General features: G+C 59.9%; 3 protein-coding genes across 10 annotated transcripts; 2 read left to right on the top strand and 1 right to left on the bottom strand.

Annotated features, from left to right (window-relative positions):
- Positions 1–1267: 1267 nt before the first annotated feature.
- CA11 (carbonic anhydrase 11 (inactive)) lies at positions 1268–6254 on the top strand. Its single transcript, XM_086690298.1, has 9 exons — positions 1268–1543; positions 1630–1704; positions 2432–2574; positions 3915–4100; positions 4319–4414; positions 4559–4631; positions 4735–4889; positions 5138–5303; positions 6126–6254. Exons 1-9 carry the CDS (start codon positions 1477–1479, stop codon positions 6149–6151), a joined length of 987 nt encoding a protein of 328 aa, XP_086546424.1. The 5' UTR covers positions 1268–1476; the 3' UTR covers positions 6152–6254.
- A 546-nt stretch (positions 6255–6800) lies between these two features.
- Positions 6801–12584, top strand: DBP (D-box binding PAR bZIP transcription factor). Of its 2 annotated transcripts, none has more exons than XM_086690296.1 (4): positions 6801–7405; positions 8338–8748; positions 10360–10571; positions 12088–12584. In XM_086690296.1, exons 1-4 carry the CDS (start codon positions 7267–7269, stop codon positions 12301–12303), a joined length of 978 nt encoding a protein of 325 aa, XP_086546422.1. In that variant the 5' UTR covers positions 6801–7266; the 3' UTR covers positions 12304–12584. The 2 variants fall into 2 exon arrangements, with proteins under 2 accessions (XP_086546422.1, XP_086546423.1); XM_086690297.1 differs by lacking the exon at positions 6801–7405 and adding an exon at positions 7494–7890.
- A 178-nt stretch (positions 12585–12762) lies between these two features.
- SPHK2 (sphingosine kinase 2) lies at positions 12763–20232 on the bottom strand. 7 transcript variants are annotated; one of them, XM_086690288.1, is made up of 6 exons: positions 20082–20232; positions 16437–16914; positions 15387–15536; positions 15160–15254; positions 14958–15073; positions 12763–14488 (listed from the first exon to the last, which is right to left on the bottom strand). In XM_086690288.1, exons 1-6 carry the CDS (start codon positions 20118–20120, stop codon positions 13384–13386), a joined length of 1983 nt encoding a protein of 660 aa, XP_086546414.1. In that variant the 5' UTR covers positions 20121–20232; the 3' UTR covers positions 12763–13383. The 7 variants fall into 7 exon arrangements, with proteins under 7 accessions (XP_086546414.1, XP_086546413.1, XP_086546418.1 ...); XM_086690287.1 differs by lacking the exon at positions 20082–20232 and adding an exon at positions 18507–19619; XM_086690292.1 differs by lacking the exon at positions 20082–20232 and adding an exon at positions 18524–18547.
- Between the last annotated feature and the right edge of the window lie 1132 nt (positions 20233–21364).

Raw genomic sequence — 21364 nt, 5'->3', positions numbered from 1 at the left:
GGCTGTGTCACTCTGGATCTCTTTTCTATTTCTGTCTCCGCCCCCCCCCCCCCCCCCCCCCGGCCTTGCCTGGCGTCCCGTTCTGGCATCTCCGACCTGCTGGGTGGATGGGGCTCTCTGTTGCTATAGCTAAGTGTGTATCCGTATTTCTTGCTCTGCCTCCATCAGTATCTCTCTCTCTCTCTCTCTCTCTCTCTCTCTCTCTCTCTCTCTGTATCACTTTCCGCGTCTTTCTACCTGGATCTCTCTCTCAGCGTGTGTGTCTCTCTCTCTCTCCCTCCCTCCTGGCCTCCCCATCTCCAGCCGGCGGTCTGCCCCCCGCCCTGGCGCCCCGCGTCCATCTCGGGCTCCCTTTCCCTTCCCAAGCCTCTGCAGTTCTCCAAACCTCACCTCCGGCTCTCTCGCCTCCGCCTCCCCTGCTCCTCCTCCCGGCTCTCGGTCCCTCTCCAGGTCTCTGCCTCCCCCTCCTGGTCAGCCGCCCGCACCGCACCCCGATCTCCCAGGGGATCCCTCAGCCCGGTTAAGGCAGCCCCCAGCCGAGGCCGAGCGGGGCGGGGGGCGGGGGCTGCAGGCGCCGGTGCGGGCTCAACCCGGGTCCCCGAGAGCCGGGGGACCTCGGATCCTCCGGCGCCAGCGGGACCATAGCACCGAGACTTCGGAGGACTGTCAGCGCCACCTTAAGCTCCCCCCCCCCTTCCCCCTTCTGCGGAAGATGGGAACTGCCAGCTCTGGGCCCTAGGTGTCCCGGCCAACCCTCCCCCCCCCGCCCCGCCCCCATGGCCCCGGCACAGTTGGAAGCTGGGGATCGGCCCCCAGCGACCCCTCCATCCTGCCCCTTGGGCATCCCCCCTACACCAGGCCGAGGAGCGTTCGCTGCCGTGAGATCAGCCGCCCCCCCAGCAACAACGACAAAAAAATTAAATAACACCCAGAGAGAGAAGAGAGGGAGGGGGAGGAGGGAGCGGGGACGAGGGAAGAGAGAGAAGGAGAAGAAACAGGAGAGGCAGGAGAGGAGGAGGTGGGGAGGCAGGGAGAGAGAGAAGCTGGAGACAGAGAGAGACCGGGAGGAGGAAAGAGAAGCAGGATGGAGACATGGGGTTAGGTGGCTGGGGGGAGGGGGGGAGCTGGAAGAAGACAGAGCGAAGAGGGGGGGTGTGGATTAGAAACCAGGAGGTAACCCCGGGGAGAAGCAGGAGGCAGAGAGAGGAATAGGAAGATCAGGAGGTGGAGGGAGGCTGGAGGGTTGGGGAAAAGAGAGAGAAGGAGGAGAGGGAGAGCAGGGAGAGGAGGCGGGAGGGGATTTGGGGGGTCTCGGTCCTCCCCAGCACCGCCTCGGTGTTCGGGGAACCGGTCTCCCTGTGGGGAGGAGAGGCAGGCTGGCAGTCCTGGAGGGACTGGGTCCCACAAAGAGGGGCCAGAGGAGCTGAGAGAGGGGGCCGGGACATTGGGAAGGGGTCGTTCAGAGGCCTCCCGGGGATGGGGGTTGCAGCTCGACTGAGCGCCCCTCGAGCGCTGGTACTCTGGGCCGCACTGGGGGCAGCAGGTAAGGCCCAGTGAGGGGGGGTTGGGGCAGGAGCCCCTGAGGGGGGGGGGTGCCCAGGAGAGGGGCTCAGGCTGCTCTCTCCGCAGCTCACATCGGACCTGCACCTGATCCGGAAGACTGGTGGAGCTACAAGGATAATCTCCAGGGAAACTTCGTGCCAGGTGCAGCCAGGGCGGGGACCCAGGAGTCCGGGCTGCTGGGTGCCTCCTCCCTCGGACCCAGGAGCCCTCTCCTCACAGGACCCGGGAGTCCCAGCCCCTTCCTCCCTCCCTCAGGAGTTGGGCCCAGCCTCTGAACCCGGGAGCTCACCATGGGACATTATATATGTGCATTTCAAGTAGTGAGTGGGAGTGAGTGGAAGGAAAGAGTGTGGGGGTGGAAGAGAGCGCGTGTCCCTTTGCAAGGAAAGAGGCAGGTAGGTCCCGGCTGTTCCTGGGAGCCAGTGGGTCGCCGGCCGGTTCCCTTGCCTTGGCCAGCCCTGTCTTGCAACTCCTCTCCCCATACATTCATTATCCAGCTGCGGGACACAGGAGACTGAAAGAACTACGACTCCCATGGGCGCCTGGGCGGGCCGGCAGTGGATGGGTAGGCTGGCTGCCCTCAGGCCTGCTGGGAGTTGTAGTTCCTTCCCCCAATGGCTTAATGACTTCAGATCGGTTTCATCCAGGAGGGTGCTAGATGGTTTTAGGAAACTCCTCCAAGATTCTTCTAGGACCCAGGATTCTGGATCCCAGCCCCCTCCTCCCTCAGACCCAGGAGTCGCCGTCTCCTGCCCTTCCTCTCCTGGGATCCGGGAGTCCAGACCACAGCCTTGTGGGCAGATCCCAGCATTGGGATCCAGTCCCTATTTCTGACTGCTTTTCCCCCCTGCCCCATCCCTGCTTCCAGGGCCTCCCTTCTGGGGCCTGGTGAATGCCGCCTGGAGTCTGTGTGCTGTGGGGAAGCGGCAAAGCCCCGTGGACGTGGAGCTGAAGAGGGTCCTTTATGACCCCTTTCTGCCCCCACTGAGACTCAGCACTGGGGGAGAGAAGGTAAGGGGCCTGGTGGGAGGGGTTACCCAATCCCCTGGGGGTGGGCACGAGTGGGGGTGGGTCTCTGAGGTGGAAATCTAGCCTGGGGTAAGGAGGGGCACACACTGGGTGGAAAGGAGGCTCCTTACGCTCGAAAGTGGATCACCTGTTCCCCCCTCCCCAAACATGGCTCGCTAGTTTTTCCACATCTGTAAAAGCAATTGTAAAACAAACCGCTCTTGGTGCTGGGCCCCGTTTTAAAAGCTTGATAATAAGTCTTCTAATCCTCAGAAACCACACCATGAAACAGGTGCTATCATTGTCCCTATTTTATGGATGCAGACACTGAGGCACAGAGAGATTGGGTTACTTGTCTGAGGTCACACAGCTAGAGTGCCATCCCTGGGATCCAAACCCAGGCGGTGTGGTCCTAGCCTCCACGTTCTTGCCCACTTCGCAGTGCCATTTCGTTTCTTTTTTTTTTTTTTTTAAATGTTTATTCACTTTTGAGGGAGAGCGAGCGAGCATGAGCGAGGGAGAGGCAGAGAGAGAGAGAAAGATAGAAAACCTGCAGCGGGCTCCAACGTGGGGCTTGAACCCACAAACCAAAGATCATGACCTGAGCCTAGCTCTGCGTGTGTGTGTGTGTGTGTGTGTGTGTGTGTGTTTTCAATTATTTAAATAAAAATACAAAACATCCCGTCATTGTCCACAAGGTCCTGCACCATCTGGCTCCTATCTCCTCTCCTTTGCTCACCAAGCTCTGGTCCCACTGGCCTCCTTGCTGTCATGGAAACAGGCTACCTTAGGGCCTTTGCACTTCCTGTTTCCTCTTCCTGGAATGCCCTTCTCTCTGCTCTTTGCAACTAATTCCTGCTTATCTTTTAGGTCTCCACTCAAATGTCCCTTTCCTGTGATGGCCTTTCCTCATCCCACCCTACCCCACCCCCGATCTAGGCTGGGTTTCCCATTACACCTTCTGAGAGTTTTCAGTTCTTTACTGCATGAGCATAAGATGTAATTCATTAAGCAGTTACTTATGTGATTCCTTATTTATTGTGTCTGCTCCCTTAGCATGCAAGTTCCATGAGGCCCAGGGTTTTTGTCTCCTTGTTTATGCTCTCCTCCTGGCATCCATGGCACATAGTAGCAGCTCAATAAATATTTGTTAGTGAAATAAATCCAGCGATCGTGAGCACCTGCCACGGACCAGAACAGAGCCTGCAAAGTCACTGGTGTTGAAACTATGCCGAATGACTAAATGACTGTCGGAAGCAGGAAATGTAGGCGTGGAATGCGGGAGCGAGAACATCTCTCTTCGTCCCTGTGACGGCTTCCACCTCATTCCACCTCTCCCGCAGCTCCGGGGAACCCTCTACAACACCGGCCGCCATGTCTCCTTCCTGCCTGCACCCCGGCCCGTGGTCAACGTGTCTGGGGGGCCCCTCCTCTATAGCCATCGACTCAGTGAACTGCGATTGCTGTTTGGAGCGCGCGATGGAGCCGGCTCTGAACACCAGATCAACCACCAGGGGTTCTCTGCGGAGGTGGTGGCCACTGACCTCTGACCCTTGACCTTCGCCCCAAGTTGACCCAATTGCTCCCCCACCTTACCTTTCTTTTGAGGCCTCACCCCATCCTCTTTCATAGAACAGCCCCCCGAGCACTAAGCTTTAACCTGACTTGAGACCCCAAGGGCCCAGAGCTGTACCTGTTCTCTCCTCCCCTTCTGCTGGGGGACCCCCACTCTGTGCTTCCCTCCCAGGTGCAGCTCATCCACTTCAACCAAGAACTCTATGGGAACCTGAGCGCCGCCTCCCGGGGCCCCAATGGCCTGGCCATTCTCAGCCTCTTTGTCAATGTGAGCCCAGGCAAGAGTCTGAGGGAAGGTGGGGTCTGAGCCAGAAGGAGTCTGGGAGGCCCAGGCTCCCGCGTTCTGGGGAAGGAAGGGATTGGGGGCTCGGGCTTCTGGATTCCCACTTCCTCACCTCGTACCCCCACACAGGTGGCCGGCAGCTCAAACCCCTTCCTCAGCCGCCTCCTTAACCGTGACACCATCACCCGCATCTCCTACAAGAGTAAGTCCCTGGTGCATTGGTGGGGGACTGGGGGAGCAGGGTGTGCACAGGACGGGAGCTCAAGAAGGGCACTCCTCTTCACTCTCGCCCGGTATTCCCGCAGATGATGCCTACTTTCTTCAAGACCTGAGCCTGGAGCTCCTGTTCCCCGAATCCTTTGGCTTCATCACCTATCAGGGCTCTCTCAGCACCCCGCCCTGCTCAGAGACTGTCACCTGGATCCTCATCGACCGGGCCCTCAATATTACCTCCCTCCAGGTGACCCACTGTGCACTGCAGCCCCTTTGGCCTGGCTAACCCATTCCCTGGCCTGGGGATCCTCCCTTGGCCTCACCTACTCTCCTCCCTTCTTCCTTGTCCGACTGTTGGGAGGGTCAGACAACCTTTGGGGGTGGGCTGGGGCTGAGCAAAGCCCCGCCCACCCGCTCGAGGGGCGGAGCTTCCCCTGAGACCATTCACCCGGACCGTTCCTTATTCACTCTGTTTCCCATCCCCTCCCGCGGCAGATGCACTCCCTGAGACTCCTGAGCCAGAATCCTCCGTCCCAGATCTTCCAGAGCCTCAGCGGTAACGGCCGGCCCCTGCAGCCCTTGGCCCACAGGGCCTTGAGGGGCAACAGGGACCCCCGGCACCCCGAGAGGCGCTGCCGAGGCCCCAACTACCGCCTGCATGGTATGGTCCAGTCTGCACCCCCCCCTCCCCCGCACGTCTTGGTCTAACCCGCCTATGTGTCCCCCCCCCCCCCCCCGTTGTCCCAATGTGATACAGTCCTACCCACCCCTCTGCTGTTTCTATTTGGTCCAGCCTCCTGAGCTCGCGCTCGCTTTCTCCCTTCTACGTGTGTGTCAACATGGTACAATCCACCTCCACGCCACAGACCGTTGCTGGTCCGTGATTTGTCTTTTCCTCTTCACTGCTTGCAACCTGCAACTTGTATATAACCCGAACCCGAGCCACCTGGCTTCCCTGTGGTACGATTAACTACTGGGCCGTGGTTCCTATTGCTATGGCTTTCCACAATGGTACAGCCCGGATCCCTTCCCTGTTTCCATGTGGTACAATCGCATCGTGTTCCATAATCTGACACACACCCCCTTCCTGGAAATCAACATGGTACACTCCCCTTCCCTTTCTGCCGCCTCCCTGTGGCTCAGCCCTGCGATCTAAAGGCCACCTCTCCAGCTTCTCCACATGGTTTGGCCCAGACCCACCCCCCCACCCCACCCCCGCCCATGAATACCTTCACACAGTTGAGTCTGATGCTGAAACTGGACATCCCTATTCCACCCTCCTGCTGCCTCCTGCTGGTTCAACCCAGTGCCGGTCCAGAATCTGACCGTTTTCTCCAGCTTGTCGACCTGGTACATTCCGGGTTCCCCCTTCGCAGCCTCCCTGTGGTTAGAGCCCTACGCGGCCCAGCCCCCGCCCCTCTGCAGGGTCCAGCCTGTGGTGCCCTAAACTAACTCTCCCCCACCGGTGTCGTCTGTCTTACAGTGGATGGTGCCCCCCATGGTCGCTGAGACTCCCCATCGAGGATTGCGCCTGTCCTTTCCAAGTCTCCCCACTCGGGGAGGGGAGTCACCCCCAAAACAAAGCTATTAAAGGGACAGAATACTTCCTGTTTCTTAGTGGTCTGATTCTAGGCGCGGCGGGGAAACATTTGGGTATTGGAGAACAGCAGCCTTCTTCTAGAAACCAATCTCCCTCTTCCTAAACCGCACCACTCGGTTTTTTGGCTTCCTGTTTCCCCAAACTGTCATTTAGATTAGCGGCTCCTTTAAGTGGCGCCTCTTTCATTCCCCCCAACTCACCCTCCCCGTCGGGCAGCACGCGCAGAGCCATGTGCTTCCCCCTCCCGCCTGCCTCATTGGCCCGAACTGGGTCACGGTCCCGCCCCCAGTGCCGTCTCCCATTGGGCAAATGTAGGTCAGGGTCCCGCCTCCCACCTAAAGGCGCAGCAACTTCACGCACTTAGCCCCTCACGCGCCCTCCCGGGCCTTGGCGGATGCTGGGGTCCCATTGGCCGCGCGTCTCGAGGGGTCAAGACGCGATTGGCCCGTGCGTTCAGCCGGAGGGAGGCACGCGGCTGGGGTGCTTGGCCCGAGAGGCAGGCGGGGGCCGAGAGGAGGGGTGTGCGCTGTGGCGTCGGGTGTTTTGGTTTGGCTTTTTTTTTTTTTTTTTCCGCGAAAGAAGTTTGCGTTGGCCACGCCTCAAGGCGGCCGCCTCCTCTTGCCCCCTCCCCCGCCCCTCCGCGCACACCTCTTGGTGCAGATTGCAAAGCGCCTTCCGCTGAGAGAGCTGCAGATTTTGCAAGAGCCTAGCTCGCCCACCTTGCTGGAGCGCCTTGTGTCCCCCTGAACTCCGGGTTGCAAAGAGCCGGTTGCCTGATTTGACCACCCCCTCACCCGGACTGCATGGTCTCCTGGGACCCTCTTGAGTTGCACGTTTCTGCACTGAGGACTGCGAATCCCCGTCACTCCTAGGATTTGCAGTGTTCTGGATACTGGAGGCTTGCAGGCTACGCTCGCCCGCTCCTGGGCAGGCACTCGCCCGAACCACAGGAGTGTGCCGCTGACTGGCAGGCCAGCTCTTCGCCTCTCCATGAGCCCGTGAGCTTACGGGCAGGTGCCCGGTGATGGCGCGGCCCGTGAGCGACAGGACCCCGGCCCCACTGCTGCTGGGCGGCCCAGCCGGGGCCCCCCCTGGCGGGGGAGCGCTGCTTGGGCTGCGGAGCCTTCTGCAGGGGACCAGCAAGCCCAAAGAGCCATCCAGCTGTGAGTTCTAGCCCCCGCCTATTCCAACTCGGACACCCAACTCCCTTAGGGATTCAAATGCTGGGGCGGGGGGGGGGGGGGGGACTACCTCCTATCGTGCCGAGAGTCCATTCTCAACCTTCATCTACTCAGTTACTAGGGTGTTTAGGACCCTAGATCCCTCGGCACCTAGGATCCAAAAGTACCTGCTTAAAGCCCATCCACCAGGAGGACCCAGGAGTCTCCGTGTCCTCTTCCCTGAGGACCCAAGAGTCTAGGCCCCAGCCCCCCCCCCCTTCCTCTGCGTTATGAGAGTCCGGACCCCTGGGGTCCAGGAAAGAGGGAGGGGGTGTGTCGGATGCTCACACGGTATTGACACGGGCTTGGGCGGGGCCTCCTGGGGTCACATGGAGTCTGGGGATGAGGAATGTGCCCCAGGAATAGAGCCCCTTCCTGCCCCTTGCAGAGTGTGGGGGTGGGGAGAAGCGGCTACAGTGAGCAGGGGGGTAGGTTACAGAGAAATTACAGAGCCGTCATTTTTTTTTTCTCTCACCTGCCCAACCCTCCACCTGCCTCTTTTTGAACTTCGGTCCTCCTTCCGTGGCTCTGTACCTTCCCTGGTCTCTATCTTACCCCTCTCTGGGTCTCTATCCTCCTCCCTCTTTCTGAGTCTCTCTCCCTCTCTCGGTCTCTGCCTGCCTCTCTGTCTCTGCCGCCCCCGTCTGTGCCTTCTCTCTCTGGGTCTCCTTCGCTCTCTTGAGTCTCTGTTGCTTTCTCTCTCTGGGTCCTTGCCTTCCCTCTCTGATCTCTCCCTCTCCCCCCCGTCTCCCCCCTCTTTCTCTGGATCTCCGCCGTGTGGGTCTCAATCCCCCCATTCTTCCTGTCTTTCTGTGTCGGGGTCTCTCCTCCGTCTCTTCCTTCCCACCCCACCCGGTCTTTTTCCCCGCCCGCAGGTCTCCTGAAGGAAAAGGAGCGCAAGGCGGCTCCGCCGGCATCCACGGTCCCCGGGCCGGGCCTGGAGACGGCGGGCCCGGCGGATGCCCCAGCTGGGGCGGTGGTGGGCGGCGGATCCCCGCGGGGGCGCCCGGGGGCCGCGCCTGGCCCGGGTCTGTTGGCGCCGCTGCTGTGGGAGCGGACGCTGCCGTTCGGCGACGTGGAGTACGTGGACCTGGACGCCTTCTTGCTGGAGCACGGGCTCCCGCCCAGTCCGCCGCCCCCCGGCGGCCCATCACCGGCGCCCTCGCCCGTGCGCACGCCCGCACCCTCCCCGGGGCCCGGCTCCTGCGGCTCAGCTTCCCCTCGTTCCTCGCCGGGGCACGCCCCCACCCGGGCTGCCCTCGGGGCCGCGGGCGGCCACCGCGCAGGTGCGACGGCGGGGGCGGGACAGGGCCCCGGCTGGGCGGGGCTTGGACTTCGGGGGCGGGGCTGCGACCCGGGGATGCGATGGTGGGGCTGGGGTTGTGCGCCCAAATTCTGGGTCCTTCTAGGCGAGAGATGTTTGGAGAGAAGTCCGGATTCTGTGTCCCTTAATGCATCAGGGCACTGGGTCTCCTGGATCCATTGGAGATAAGGGACTTGGGACCCCAAATTCCAGGAAGTACGTCCAAGTAGGGAGATAGTGTGGATTTTTCGGTGGGATGTGGGGACCGAGGGTCCGGATACTCGAGGAGCCGGGACTGGGATCCCAGAACACCGGAATTATTTACTGGGGAGTGAACTGCACTCCAGAATCCGGGCCCAGAATCGGTGGAGTGTGGAAGGACCATAACTCGTAGGTCCTCTACAAGGGAGAAAGCAAGGTCTGGGCACAGACTTCTGTTCCACCATGATGTAAGGGACTGTCTGCCCTGGTTCCTGAGTCCACCAGTGGAGAAGGGCTAGCACCCCGGATCCTCTAGAGGGGAGAAGGTCGGGGATCTTCATTCTAGATCTTACATTGAGGCTTGGACCGAGTCTCCTATGTCCTGGGAGAGGAGGGGCCGAGGATCCCAGAATCCTAGCGTGTATCCCAGTGGCGAGGGAGAAGGAGGTCGAGGGGGCCGTTTCTCAGTGTGTTCCCCAGAGTGTAGGAATGCCTGGATCTTTGGAGGTTGAGAGGTTCGAGCTAAGGAACCGCAAAGAGCCGAAGGAAAAGTGTGCTCTCTCGGGCACTGGGGGGTCCAGGGGCGGCCTGCAGGTTGGGGATTCCCGGACACACCTGCCCCTGGCCAGACCTCCGGGCAGAACCAGGGCCCTCCCCTTCCCAGCCGCACATTCCTGCGCCACGTGAGTCCTCTCCTCTCTTCTCCATAGTCTTGACTTCGCGCACGCGCGGTCACGCGGAGGGGGCGGGGCCTGGGGAACTAGAGGGCGCCCGTGGCTGCAGGGGGGGCGGGGCGGGAAAGCAGGCGCCCGCACGTGACTGGCCCTGAACCTGTGTCCTCAGCTGGCCCCGGCTTGGTCGCTCTTAAAGGCACAGGCCGCCCCTGTCCCCTCTCTTGAACCGACCTCCAAAAACCTGTCATTTCCGCTTTTCATCCCTAACCCTTCGAAGCCAGCAGCTCTTAAGAAGCTTACCTGAAGCCTTTTCAGTGCATTGGATTTCTTTTTCTTGAGCAGCCCCCCGGGGGGGCTAGGCTTTGGTCAGGGATTCAATAAGCAGGATTCGGGCTAGACTATGGGAAGGAAGCTGACGCTGCCAATCCGAGGGCCAGAGGTGTTAGAAGCAATAGACCAGACTCGTGTTATTTAGGGTAAGTCAGTTATAATTGGGCTCATTTCTGTGTTTGTGAAAGTGGAGTCGGTTCCATGATTTCTAAGCTACAAGGTAGCTTAGGGACCCTTCGTAGTTTATATTAGAGAGGTTGATCTCTGGCAGGCTTTACGGTAGGCCTCGTAAGGGCCTTCCTCGGGGTGGAAAAGATACCTGAGCAGGGGGTAGCCTCTGTGAGTACCAAATATATACACACTCAGGTGGCACATTCTGTTTCCCCAAGGCCTGACCTCTCGGGACACACCCAGCCCTGTGGACCCAGACACCGTGGAGGTGCTGATGACATTTGAACCCGACCCAGCAGATTTAGCCCTGTCGAGCATTCCTGGCCACGAGACCTTTGACCCTCGGAGACATCGCTTCTCAGAGGAGGAACTTAAGCCCCAGCCCATCATGAAGAAGGCTCGGAAGATCCAGGTGCCAGAGGAGCAGAAGGTGAGCACTGCTAGATGTAGGATGTAGGCATGGCCTTTACAGGCCCTACGGCCAGGGATGGCCCTTTCCTCCCAGTCAGGCCTGGGCTTCTCATTAGGGTTAGCTCTCAAGGTTCCCTTAACCTACAGCCAAGGATCATTCAGTCGTGCGAAGCCGTGGGGTGTGACGGGGCTGAGGTTTGGGCTTGAGATTTGCGAAGATGGTGTCATTATGGGATGCAGTCTCAATCAGCCTTGCTGGGCCCAGTTGTACAGGCTTGGGGCTTGGACCAGGCCCAGTTACTAAGGACAGCATTCCTTAGCAGCAGGGTATCAGTCTGTTTCTTCTGAGCCGCTAGCCCTGCTGGGGCTGGTCCTTTGGTCTCTGATTTGGGGCATCGTTCAGGGTGCTTGCGTCCGCCTAGGATGCAGACTTTGACAGCCCCTCTGGGCCTTGTTTTCTGGGCCTGGACTGCTCCCTGGTGAGAGACCTCAAGTTCCCATCAGCAGCCAGAGCTGCCTTCTGATTTGGGGCAGCGACTGCTTCTTTCCAGTCTTCTCCCTTTGGCCAATTCTGGGGCCTCCCCTAGTTAAGAGGGGTCCTGGCTGCTCACCAGACTTCACCTCACCCTTGTGTAAGACACGACTGCTCGAAGCACTGAGGATTGGCCTGTAAACCCAGCCTGGACCGGCGGTTTCTCTTGTCACGGGGCCTGGACCGGATTTACCCTAGTGAGCAGGGACGAGGCTTTAAGGAAACGGGGATGTGAGGTCATCTTTTGGAGCTCTGGGTGGCCCTTGTTACTAAGGAGTGGTCCTCCTCAACCAAATTCTAGGACCAGAGAACCCTAAGTGTAATGGTGTGGGGAGGCCTCAGGATAGGCCCTTTTGCTAAAGTACAGCCCTTCTGGCAACCAGGACCCGTTGGGAAGAAGGCAGCTCTCTGGCCTCTATTCAAGGCCAGTAGGTCAGAGACTGGCTACAGTCATTGGGACCACTTAGACATTACCTTTGTTTGCTGGGGAAACAACAAGGAGGTTGCCTTGACAACCAGGTCCAAAGGCCCCCAGCTCTGGAAAGATTTATGGGACACAGAACCCCATCACTAGGGAGCCTAGGCTTTCCTTAGCAACCAGCATCTGGGCAGGTGATGCATAAAGCAGTGCTTTTTATGGGGAGAAGCCCTCCGACCCTGAAGGTCCCATCCCGTTGCTAGGGAACGAGCATTCTTAGCAACCAGGGGCTAACTGGAGGCCCTTTGTTGGGTGAGGAGCAGTGGGGTCTGCTCTGCACAGTGAAAACATGAAACCAAATTGCTTTGAGTGTGGGTGGATCTCACACCTTAGCTGTTGCTAGGGGCTTGCTCTCCTTAGCAACCAGATCCCTGGGTACCCATCCTAGGAGAGACCTGGTAACCTTTAAGCCCCACTACTGGGCAAGAAACCCCCCAGAGGGTCTCTTAGATGCCCTCCGTCCTTGAAGGCACAAGGAAAGCTGCTACCCCTGGCCCTCAGTGCCTTCTCAAACCCCACCCCCAGGACGAGAAGTATTGGAGCCGGCGGTACAAGAATAACGAGGCAGCCAAGCGGTCCCGAGATGCCCGGCGGCTCAAGGAGAACCAGATATCGGTCCGGGCGGCCTTCCTGGAGAAGGAGAACGCCCTGCTGCGGCAGGAAGTGGTGGCTGTGCGCCAGGAGCTGTCCCACTACCGCGCCGTGCTGTCGCGCTACCAGGCCCAGCACGGAGCCCTGTGAGGCCGTCCCCCACCCTTGCCCGGCGGAGCTCTTCCCCGCCTCGCTCAGACTTGCGCCCCGACGCCCTTTTCCCTCCCCGCCCTGTGGCCCACAGGCCGGCCAGCTGGGTGCCCCAGGGACGTGATGATGCAGATAAATACATTTATATTTTTAAGAAAAAGCGAGCCTCCCCCCTCCCTCGCGGGGGCGGGGAGGGTCCTCCGTGTTGCCCCTGCCACTTCGGGGACCCCATCTTCCCACCGCCTCCGTTAACACACCCTGAATAAATCTTGAGAACCCCAGAGCCAGCTGTTGTGGGGGGAGGAGGCAGCTCCCTGGCCCCAGTTCAAGGCCATCGGGTCACGCTGGCCGCGGTATGTGGGCAGGTCTGGGCTTGGAGCCACAAAAGGCAGCAGCTACCGGAAGCACCTAGGGTTGGATCCCTCCCACGGGTTGCGTGGTGCAGCAGGGACGACGGTCTGAGAGGAATGCAACGACTGCCTTTATTGCATAGACCTTTTCAATTGCTCTGAAGATTGGGGTCGGGACGCACAGGAGACAGAAGACAGGAGACGGTCGTTTCCCCGCCCCCCACCGGCAAGGGGGTGAGGAGGAACATTAGTGCAAATCCGAGCGTCGGCCCCGGGGAACCTGCCCCTCGTGGGCTGATTGGCCAGTTAAGTGGAGGCACCGGAATGGATGGGGCGAGACCCGGGCCCTGACTGGCTAATGAACTAAGGCCTTCCCCAGCCCGCACATGCCAGGCCCCGTCATTGGACAAGACGTAAGACAGACCCTGCCCTCAGTCGACCTGGCGTCCTACGAGCCGGAAGCGAGGGTTTGGGCTGAGCCCCGCCCTCATCGGTCAGGCACAACCCTCGGGGCCAGCCCGTTTGTGACCATCATGAGCCTCCGGAATTCGGGCCACACTCCAACTTTACCTCTGGTCCCCTGGGGGCGGGCGCAATCCTGAGACGGGGCTGGGGCCCCTGCGTGTGGGACCCTCGCCCTAACTCTAGCAGCTAGGCCACGCCCTCGGGTCAGGCTCCGCCTCCTTGGAATGTTGGCCCCGCCCCCGGCGGGCCGCAAGCTTCGTTGGGTTCAAGGCTCCCGACGCGGGCAGCCGGGAGGCCCAGTGAGCAGCGTGCCGAGGCCCGGATGCATCTGCGCCTGCAGTGGCCCGTACTCCACCTGCTCTCCGTCCACAGTGAGCACGCCCCGAGGCGTGAGAGGCTCGAGGCGGAAGGCACGGGCCGCGGCGTAGCCCAGCTGCGGACAGCCCAGGCTGAAGTGGCTACCTCGCTCCATGGCCAGAAAAAGGCGTAGCAGCGTAGCCCGGGAGATGCCACCACGCACCCAGCACAGGTGCACCAGGCCGTCGTCAAAGCGCGCGTGGGGAGCTGCCACCAGGTCTGCCCCCAGGTGGCTAGGTGAGATGGCCAGCATGAGCACAAAGTCCCCTTCCAGCGTCACCCAGCCTGGGGGGAGTGGGGTGCCCAGAGGAGGGAGCAGGTGGTCATGCGGGCCCCTGGTAGAGACGGCTCCCGGAGAGCCGGGGGTGGGAGGGGGAAGCCCAGAGGATGCTAACGTTTCTGGGACCCCCTCGGTGATGGGTGACAGTAAAGCTGCCTTAGGGGAGCTAGGCGGTGAGGGCAGTGGTGGGTCTGGGGACAGGGGGGCATCCCCAGCCCCACCCCAGTCCCCGGCCAACTCTGGGCCCCCGCCATTGAGGGACAGGATGGGCAGGGGTTCAGGCGAGCCAGGGGAGGTCAGGGCGGGCCTGGGCAGGGGCAGGGGCAGGGGCAGGTCAGACACTGAACGATGCAGGGGTGAGTGTGCCACAGGTGGGGCCGGGGCCGGGGCCGGGGCCAGGGTCAGCTCTGACTTGGCACGGGGCAGGCCACGGGCAGGGGTGGGTGAGGTGGGCTCCACGGTGGCAGGGAGGTAGGAGAGGCGTCCTCGGTAGGTGTGCAGTGTGGCGAGGCCCAGCACTGTGCCCAGTGTGAAGCGGGCACTGCCCAGGGCCCTGAAGCGCTCGCTCTGGATATCCACGTCTGACACGAAGCCCCAGGCCACAGACAGGAAGGACAAGCAGCGGGAGCCAGAGGCCAGCGTCACAGACATCAGGTCCAGCGGGCGGCTGCCGCCCCGGCAGAGTAGCAGCGAGCAATTGAGCAGCAGGTCCACACCCAGGGCAGGTTCAAACCTTCACAGCCAGAGACGGATGGACACAGTGGGAAAGAGTCGACGGGCTTGGGTGAGAGGCACAGAGCACAGGGTAGCAGGAGAAAGGCACAGAAGGGGTGGGAAGCGGGGGGGAGGGGCGGGGGGGGCGGGACCAGGCAGGCCTGTGGTGGCCTGGCCCGCCTGCAGCAATCGGGCCCCCTCGGGATGGACTCTTCTTACTGAGCCAGGCTCCCTGTCAGTTCATTCCATGAGCGTTCCCGAGTGCCATCTGTGTGCCAGGTACACTTCTGGGCACTAGGGACACAGCTGGGAACAACCAGGCAAAAATGTCGGGGGGGTGGGGGGTGTATGGGGAGCACCCCAGTCAGACTGATTGGCAGTGGGCTGGCGGGCAAAGGGGACTTGGGGACATTAAGTGCCAGGCCGCAGGAGGACTCATCCCTCCCCTCACGGTATCAGGCTCACCTACGACGCAGGACCCCACCTACCCCCCATGCTGGTTCACAGCTCCGGCCAAGGCATTGCCTGAGCCACAGGGGAGGATGCCCACGGGCGTCTTCACAGCCTCTTCCCAGTCAGGGCGGTCCAGGAATCCGTTCAGCACCTGGAGGGCGGGAGACCAAGACACCTGGGTCCCGGGGCCAGGCCAACCCCGCATCCCAGGGCTCAAGCAGGATGCCCCCGCCCTACCTCAAACAGCAGCCCGTCTCCGGAGACCGTGACAATGCCGTCCCACTCACTCAGCCTCAGCCCCTGAACCAGCTCCCGGGCGTGGTTCTGTCGTTCTAGCGTGGGGAAGTCGGAGGTGAGCCAGGCTGTTCGGCTCCGTCCCCCCACCACGCCCCAGGCCTCAAGACTCAGGAGTCCTAGCCTCCCCCCCACCCCAGCCCCTACCTCCATCCTGACACAGCCCTTACCTGTCTGGATGAGGTTGAAGGACAGCCCAGCTTCCGAGATCATGGGCAGCACGTGGGTCTTACACCACTGCCAGGCCAGGCCCCGCCCCCCCAGGGGATTGACCAATAGGAGCAATCGGGGTGGCTTTGGCAGAAGCTCGGGGGTTATTTCTGCAAAGAGAGGGGAAGGCGTCTACGTGGGCCCCAGACCCAGGCCCCTCACCGCAGCAGCAGTAAACTGCAAACAGCCCCAGGGGAACTGGTGGAGGGCTGGCACAGGAGCCTGCTGGGAAGTCAAAGGTGTGTGTTTTTTGTTTTTTTTTTGCCTCCGGGGCTTCGGCTGCTGAGGCTCAGGTGTGCACCCTCCGCACCCCCCGTCCTCCAAAGGCAGGACTTGGGTGTCTAATCCCAGTGCCCTTTGGACCCATGTGTGGGAGGAGGAAGGAGAGCTGTGGTTTTCACTTTCCTCTTCGTCAAGCACCTGGAATCCAGGATCAGGTTATTCCACCGTGCAAGGCCCCCTCCCCGTTCCCATCCCCCAGGGCCCCCAGCCAGCCAGCAGGATCCTGGAAGACCAAGGCAGACTCACCAGCTGGGGACCCTTGAACTTTTACCTTCCTGTGCCAACTGAGAAGCCTGGGGGGAGTGGGGCACTCTGCCCAAAAGTCTCTGGCCAACCCCCACCCCCAAAGGCCGGATTAGATGCCACCTCTGGGCTCCTGGGCTGCCCTAGGGGACCTCTGTGAGTGCCTGTCCCTGGGTGGTGACTAATCATGTCTCAGTCTGCTGCTCGCGCCAGCCTGGGAACCTCTGACTCATCTGTGGTCAGGGCCCATGGAAGGGGGGAGGGGACACAGACAACCACCTACGGGAGCAGCAGACACCAATCATGTTTTCTCTGCCTGTGGTTTTCTTCCTTCTGGGGCCCGTCCCTGTCTATCACTCTTTCGATACACACCGAGAGAGACACAGCACAGACAGACACACAGTACAGACAGAGATGCCCACAGAGGGAGACCCACAGAGACACCGAGGTGGCCCTAGGGACAGAGCGGCTGTGTAGTGCCTCACCCCCGTCCCCAGGCAGCGGCAGTCCACGGAGCAGACACATGAGGGCAGTGGCCCAGCGCTGGGCCTCAGCGCGGTTCTCCTCGTAGGTGGCCGCCCCGTCGACCCGAAAGGTGCGGGCGGCTCTGCGCCGGCCCCCGCGCCGGCCCTGCGGATAGGTGTAGATGCAGAAGTAGGCCGCCGCTGCGTCCGAGGGGCTGCGGCTCCGCAGGGTGCAGCAGCCAGACACCTCGGCCAGCGGGACCAGGCCGCCCCGGGGCCGGGCTTCAGGCTTTGGGCGCAGCCGCTGTATGTGTAGGGCCTGTGGTGTGAGAGTGAGGGCGAAGCGGGAGCTGCGGGCCGGGAAGGAGCCAAACTCGCCATGCAGGAGCGGGGTGCTGGCGGCCAATGGTGGCGGCGGTGGGGGGGCCATGGCCTTGGCCCTGTCCAGGGCGCTTCTAGGCCTGTGGCCCCAGCTCCAGGTCAGCTCCTGGTCTGGCCTCTGTGGGGAGGGAGGAGGGCAGGAGTCAGAGTCCAAGACCCCTACGGCTGATAGAGAAAAGCAGGGGCGGGGCCTGTGGACAAGGAGACAAGGGGGGCGGTGACAGACGAGATGGGAGCATCAGAAACAGACAGGCTCAGACAAGGGTGGGGGGAGACCTTGAGGACACAGGACAGAAGTCAGTTGTATAGGAAGGCTAGCATCCTGGAGGGTGGACAGCCAGGCATGCAAACACTCATTCACTTATCCCCCAAATAATTATTCAGTGCCTTCTATGTTCTAGTCACAGTGCCAGGCCCAGCGAACACAGCAGGGAACAGAACAGACAAAAATCCCTGCCTTTGTGGAGTTTATAGTCTTATCAGAAGACAGAAAAATGAGACGAAGAGGTAAATACATAGTATGGTGGATTAACAAGGGCTTTGGAGAAAAATAAGGCAGAGGAGAGAGATCATGATGGTGGAGATATAAAGAAACAGACATGCAAAGATAGAGAACACCACACACACACACAAAGCACACACATGCGCACACACTCACACACACACACTCACACGGTCATCTCCAGATGGAGAAAGTAACAAGGGAGAGACACTGGGACCCAAAGAGAGGGAGAAGTTCTAGGAGCCAAACTCTGAGAGAAGGAGACCACCAGCTTCAAGGAGCAGACAGCTCAGATGATGAAAGATACTTAGGAGAGTCAGAGTTTAGGGGCTCCAGGAGGTCCTCTGAGGATCAGAAAGACAAAGGACAGGGCAGATAGGAGGGGCGGGGGGATGTAGACAGCTGGAGAGATCAAGAAAGGAGTGTGACACGGAGGAGCTAAGGAGTCAGAGAGTTAGAGTTAGAGAAGCCACATGCAGGCACCTGCAAGGGGCAGGGGCCAAAAGCTGGACCCCGAGCACTGACCTGGGCGTCTGGCCGCCTGCTCTCCAGGGAGGGGGTAGGAGCCGGGCCTGAGGTCCCCTCCCCAGAGACCTTCCCCCTGCCCTCTGCCCAGCTTCTGCCTCCTTCCAGCTCACCTTTGTCCCCCACCGCCCCACCCACCCAGCCACCTGCCGGTCCTGCCCTCTCCTTCCTGGGCCCAGAGCTGCCCCAGATGCACCCCCATCTATGGACTCACCCTCAGGAGTCACCTCTGCCCCCTGCCCTGGGCAGCTCCCTCAGGCTCCACCCCTAACTTGAACTGATCCCTCCCCTATCCGTTAGCTCAAATCAGGCTTAAGTAGAGAGTCCTAGATCTCCCCCAGTCCTGGGCCTGAGCCTCTGTCCCCAGGTCCTCAAGTCTCAGGCCCGGTCTCCATTCTCTCCAGCCCCTGCCTCCTGGTCCCCCAGACCTGGGCATGGGTCTCCACCCATAAATTCCCCCAAATCCATAAGCCTGAGTTCCCGTCTCCGGTTCCTCCGGTCCAGGTCCTGTATTCCCACCCCATTTCCAGAACCCAGTCCCAGACCTGGGTTTCCATTCCTGGATCCCTCAATCCCGGTTCTGGTCCTCCGTCTCCATCCCACACCCCTGGTATCCCAGTCCCGGCCTGCGTCTCCGTTCCTCTTGGTCCCGCGGTCCCCCAGACTCGGGTCCCTGATCCTACCCCCGCACCCTCCTCACACGCCGAGTCCTCCTCCGGGCGGCCCCTCAAGTCAGCACCAACCGCCCCCATCAGACCCAGGGGTGGGGGGAGGGTGTGCATCGTCTCAGCCAATGGCCGCGCGGCCGGCCTGAGCCGCACCAGTGAAAGCGTGCGGGAGGCGGGGCCAGCCGGCTCGCGAGCTTGGCGCAGGGACTAGCCGAGGGACAGCTCGAGAACTGGGCGGGGCATCGCGCTCCGCGAGATCAGCTGCCATAGTAGGTGAGGGCACACGCGCAGCAGAGGGGGCGTCACGACTCCATTGACAGCGCCGCTGACGCCATCTTTGTGCAGGGCAAGTGGTAGGCCTGTCCTGTCCATTGAGTTTATAAAAGAAAAGGGACGTGAGGAAGATCTCCGCCTGCAGATTAGAGACTGACCCTAACACAGGTAACAAAGACCCAGAGATATGCAACGGAAGTTAGTAAAAGAGACCCAGAAAAGCAGAGTCAGAAGCAGTAAGAGACTTAGAGTGCCCTCTGTTTTTCAGATAGTTACAGAAAGACAAGCGCTAAGAAAAACAGAGATATATACAAAGAGACAAAGACAATAGAATTGAGAACATGCAAGGCTAAGGCCACAAGAAGACCCAGAAAATGATGGACACAGAGATGGAGACAGATAGTTCTGGAATGAAAGCCAGGGAGAAGAGGCTCATTAATTCATCTACCTTGGATCCAAACCAGGATGGAGGCAGCCTGACATGGACATCTGCCCACTGAATGACCCAGTAACATGGCAAGACAAAGAAACAAAGAGAGAGAGAGAGATGGGGAGAACCAGTATCTGAGAGAGACCTCTAGGTCAGGGATGAGGGAGGAAGACGATGTTGGAGGCCCAGAGGCCCAGAGGAACCGAAATCCACGAGTCAGAGAGCAAAAATGCTGGGGCGCCTGGGTGGCTCAGTGGGTTAAGCATCTGGCTTCAGCTCAGGTCATGATCTCACTGCTCATGAGTTCGAGCCCCGCGTGGGGCTCTGTGCTGACAGCTCAGAGCCTGGAGCCTGCTTCAGATTCTGTCTCTATCTCTCTGCATCTCCCCTGCTCGCTGTCTCTGTCTCTCTCAAATATAAAATAAAACATAAAAATAAATTTAAAAAAAAAGAAAGCAAAAATGTTGACAGAGACATAGAGAAGCAAAGAAATTGTGCAATGGAGAGAAAGACAAGAATAGTATCAGGAGACCAAAAAAACAGAATCACAGAAAGACACCTGCAGAAGGAGACAGGGACAGAACTTGCTAAAAGTGATGAATGGAGGAAGTTCATTTACTGTCAAACAATGTTCCTTGCGTTTAAACCCAGAGTAGCAACAGCACCAGAGAATATACGCCAAAGAATGATCCAGAGAGCGACAGGGGACAGAAAGATGGAGAGACAGGGAAACACACATCTTAGTTGGGGAGAAAGGCAGGCACACCAGACAAAGAGGCTGGGGCTCAACAACAGAGACCAAGTCACAAACGCAAGGGCACAGCGACACGAAGAAAATTGTGTCCCATGGTATGGTGATCTTCACGTTCACGTGGACCCTTCCTTACCTGATCCCCCTGCTCCTCTGTTTCAAGGTGTCCATTCATCTGCTGGCCCTCTGCTTTGTTACCACATCAGCAAGACCCTGGTCCCGGGCAGGAGGCCATGGGAGGGTGGTATGGGCAAGGAGTCAGGCCTGACAGTGCGGGCCTGGCCTCTGTCCCCAAGGGCAGGCCGACCGGAGGCCAGGCTGCATGTGCTGGAGGCCCAACAGGCAGGGCTTCCCTGAGGAAGGAGAAAAGAGGGGACAGGTCAGCTTTGTCACTGCCCCAGCCAGTCTGTCCGGTCTTACACAATAAGGGCTGATAATAGGAATGGAAACTAATTTGTATTGAGTGCTCCTGTGTAAAGCATGGTACGAAGCGTTTTTTTTTTTTTTTTTTTTTTTACTAACTTATGTAATTCTGGAAAATATGTGCCAAGCCTATTATCCCCTTTTTGTAGACAAGCAAAGTAAGGCGCAGAGAGGTTAAGTGACTTGCCCAAGGTCACACTGTTAGTAATTCGCAGAGCCGGGATTTGAATTTGGCTACAGCTGACACGACCCCATCTCACCTTCTTTTCTGTGTCTCTGCTTCTCCCTCAATCTCCATCTCCCTTCTCTTTCTAGGTCTCCATTTCCCTCACCCTCGGTCTCTGTCCACTCCCCCTCTGGGTCTCCAATCCTCCTCTCCTCTGAGTCTTTTCCTCTCCTTCAAAGTCTCTCCTCCCCCTCTCTTTCTGGAGCCTTTCAGCGATTCCCTCTCCACCCTACCCCCCCACCCCAGGCCCGGGGCTTCTGTGCGCCCCCTCCGCATTCCAGTACCGTGCAAAGCCCTCGCACTGATCCCGCTGGGTCACCTGAATCTCTCCGGCTGGGAAAAGCAGCCCCCAGATGGCAGAGGCTGAGGAGGGGGTCAGAGAAAGAGGAGGGGGAGAAACGGCATCTAAAAATGGGAAATGCGGGATGCTCTAGACTGGGCTGCAGCAAGCGGATCTCGGGTTAGATCTCAGGTAGGACTTCCCGAGCTAAGGCCGCGCCAAACAAGCGCGGCACGAGATAAGAGAGGTGAGCCAGATAAGGAAATGCCTGAAGCGTGGGGTCAGAAGTTTCCCGAGGTTCCGACAAGCCCCGCCAGCTCCGCCTCCTCACCTCCAGTACTCGGCCCGCCGGGTCCTCCCGGAGCCACAGAGAGGCCGTCGGCGTCGGGCCAGAGCGTCACCGCGCGGCGCGTTCTCCCAGCTCTGCGCCACATCGCTCTCGCTCCCAGATCCCTTTCTTCCGGAAAACTATCGAGAACAGGGACTGGTG

Source organism: Puma concolor, chromosome E2 (assembly GCF_028749965.1).
Source record: "Puma concolor isolate L17-30 chromosome E2, mPumCon1.1.hap2, whole genome shotgun sequence".
Lineage (NCBI taxonomy): Eukaryota > Metazoa > Chordata > Mammalia > Carnivora > Felidae > Puma > Puma concolor.
Note: the sequence above shows the minus strand (reverse complement) of the source record. Positions and strands in the feature narration are given on the sequence as shown.

Excerpts from the sequence above, each read along its gene's own strand:
- SPHK2 (XM_086690287.1), bottom strand. The coding sequence starts at position 18,605 with ATGCACACCCTCCCCCCACCCCTGGGTCTGATGGGGGCGGTTGGTGCT. Across the intron at positions 16,915-18,506 it reads CGTGTGAGGAGGGTGCGGGG|AGGCCAGACCAGGAGCTGAC; the intron begins GTAGGATCAGGG and ends CCCTCCCCACAG. Across the intron at positions 15,074-15,159 it reads GAGACGGGCTGCTGTTTGAG|GTGCTGAACGGATTCCTGGA; the intron begins GTAGGGCGGGGG and ends CCCGCCCTCCAG.
- DBP (XM_086690296.1), top strand. The coding sequence starts at position 7,267 with ATGGCGCGGCCCGTGAGCGACAGGACCCCGGCCCCACTGCTGCTGGGC. Across the intron at positions 7,406-8,337 it reads GCCCAAAGAGCCATCCAGCT|GTCTCCTGAAGGAAAAGGAG; the intron begins GTGAGTTCTAGC and ends CCCCGCCCGCAG. Across the intron at positions 10,572-12,087 it reads AGGTGCCAGAGGAGCAGAAG|GACGAGAAGTATTGGAGCCG; the intron begins GTGAGCACTGCT and ends CCCCACCCCCAG.
- CA11 (XM_086690298.1), top strand. The coding sequence starts at position 1,477 with ATGGGGGTTGCAGCTCGACTGAGCGCCCCTCGAGCGCTGGTACTCTGG. Across the intron at positions 1,705-2,431 it reads CCAGGGAAACTTCGTGCCAG|GGCCTCCCTTCTGGGGCCTG; the intron begins GTGCAGCCAGGG and ends CCCTGCTTCCAG. Across the intron at positions 4,632-4,734 it reads CACCCGCATCTCCTACAAGA|ATGATGCCTACTTTCTTCAA; the intron begins GTAAGTCCCTGG and ends GTATTCCCGCAG.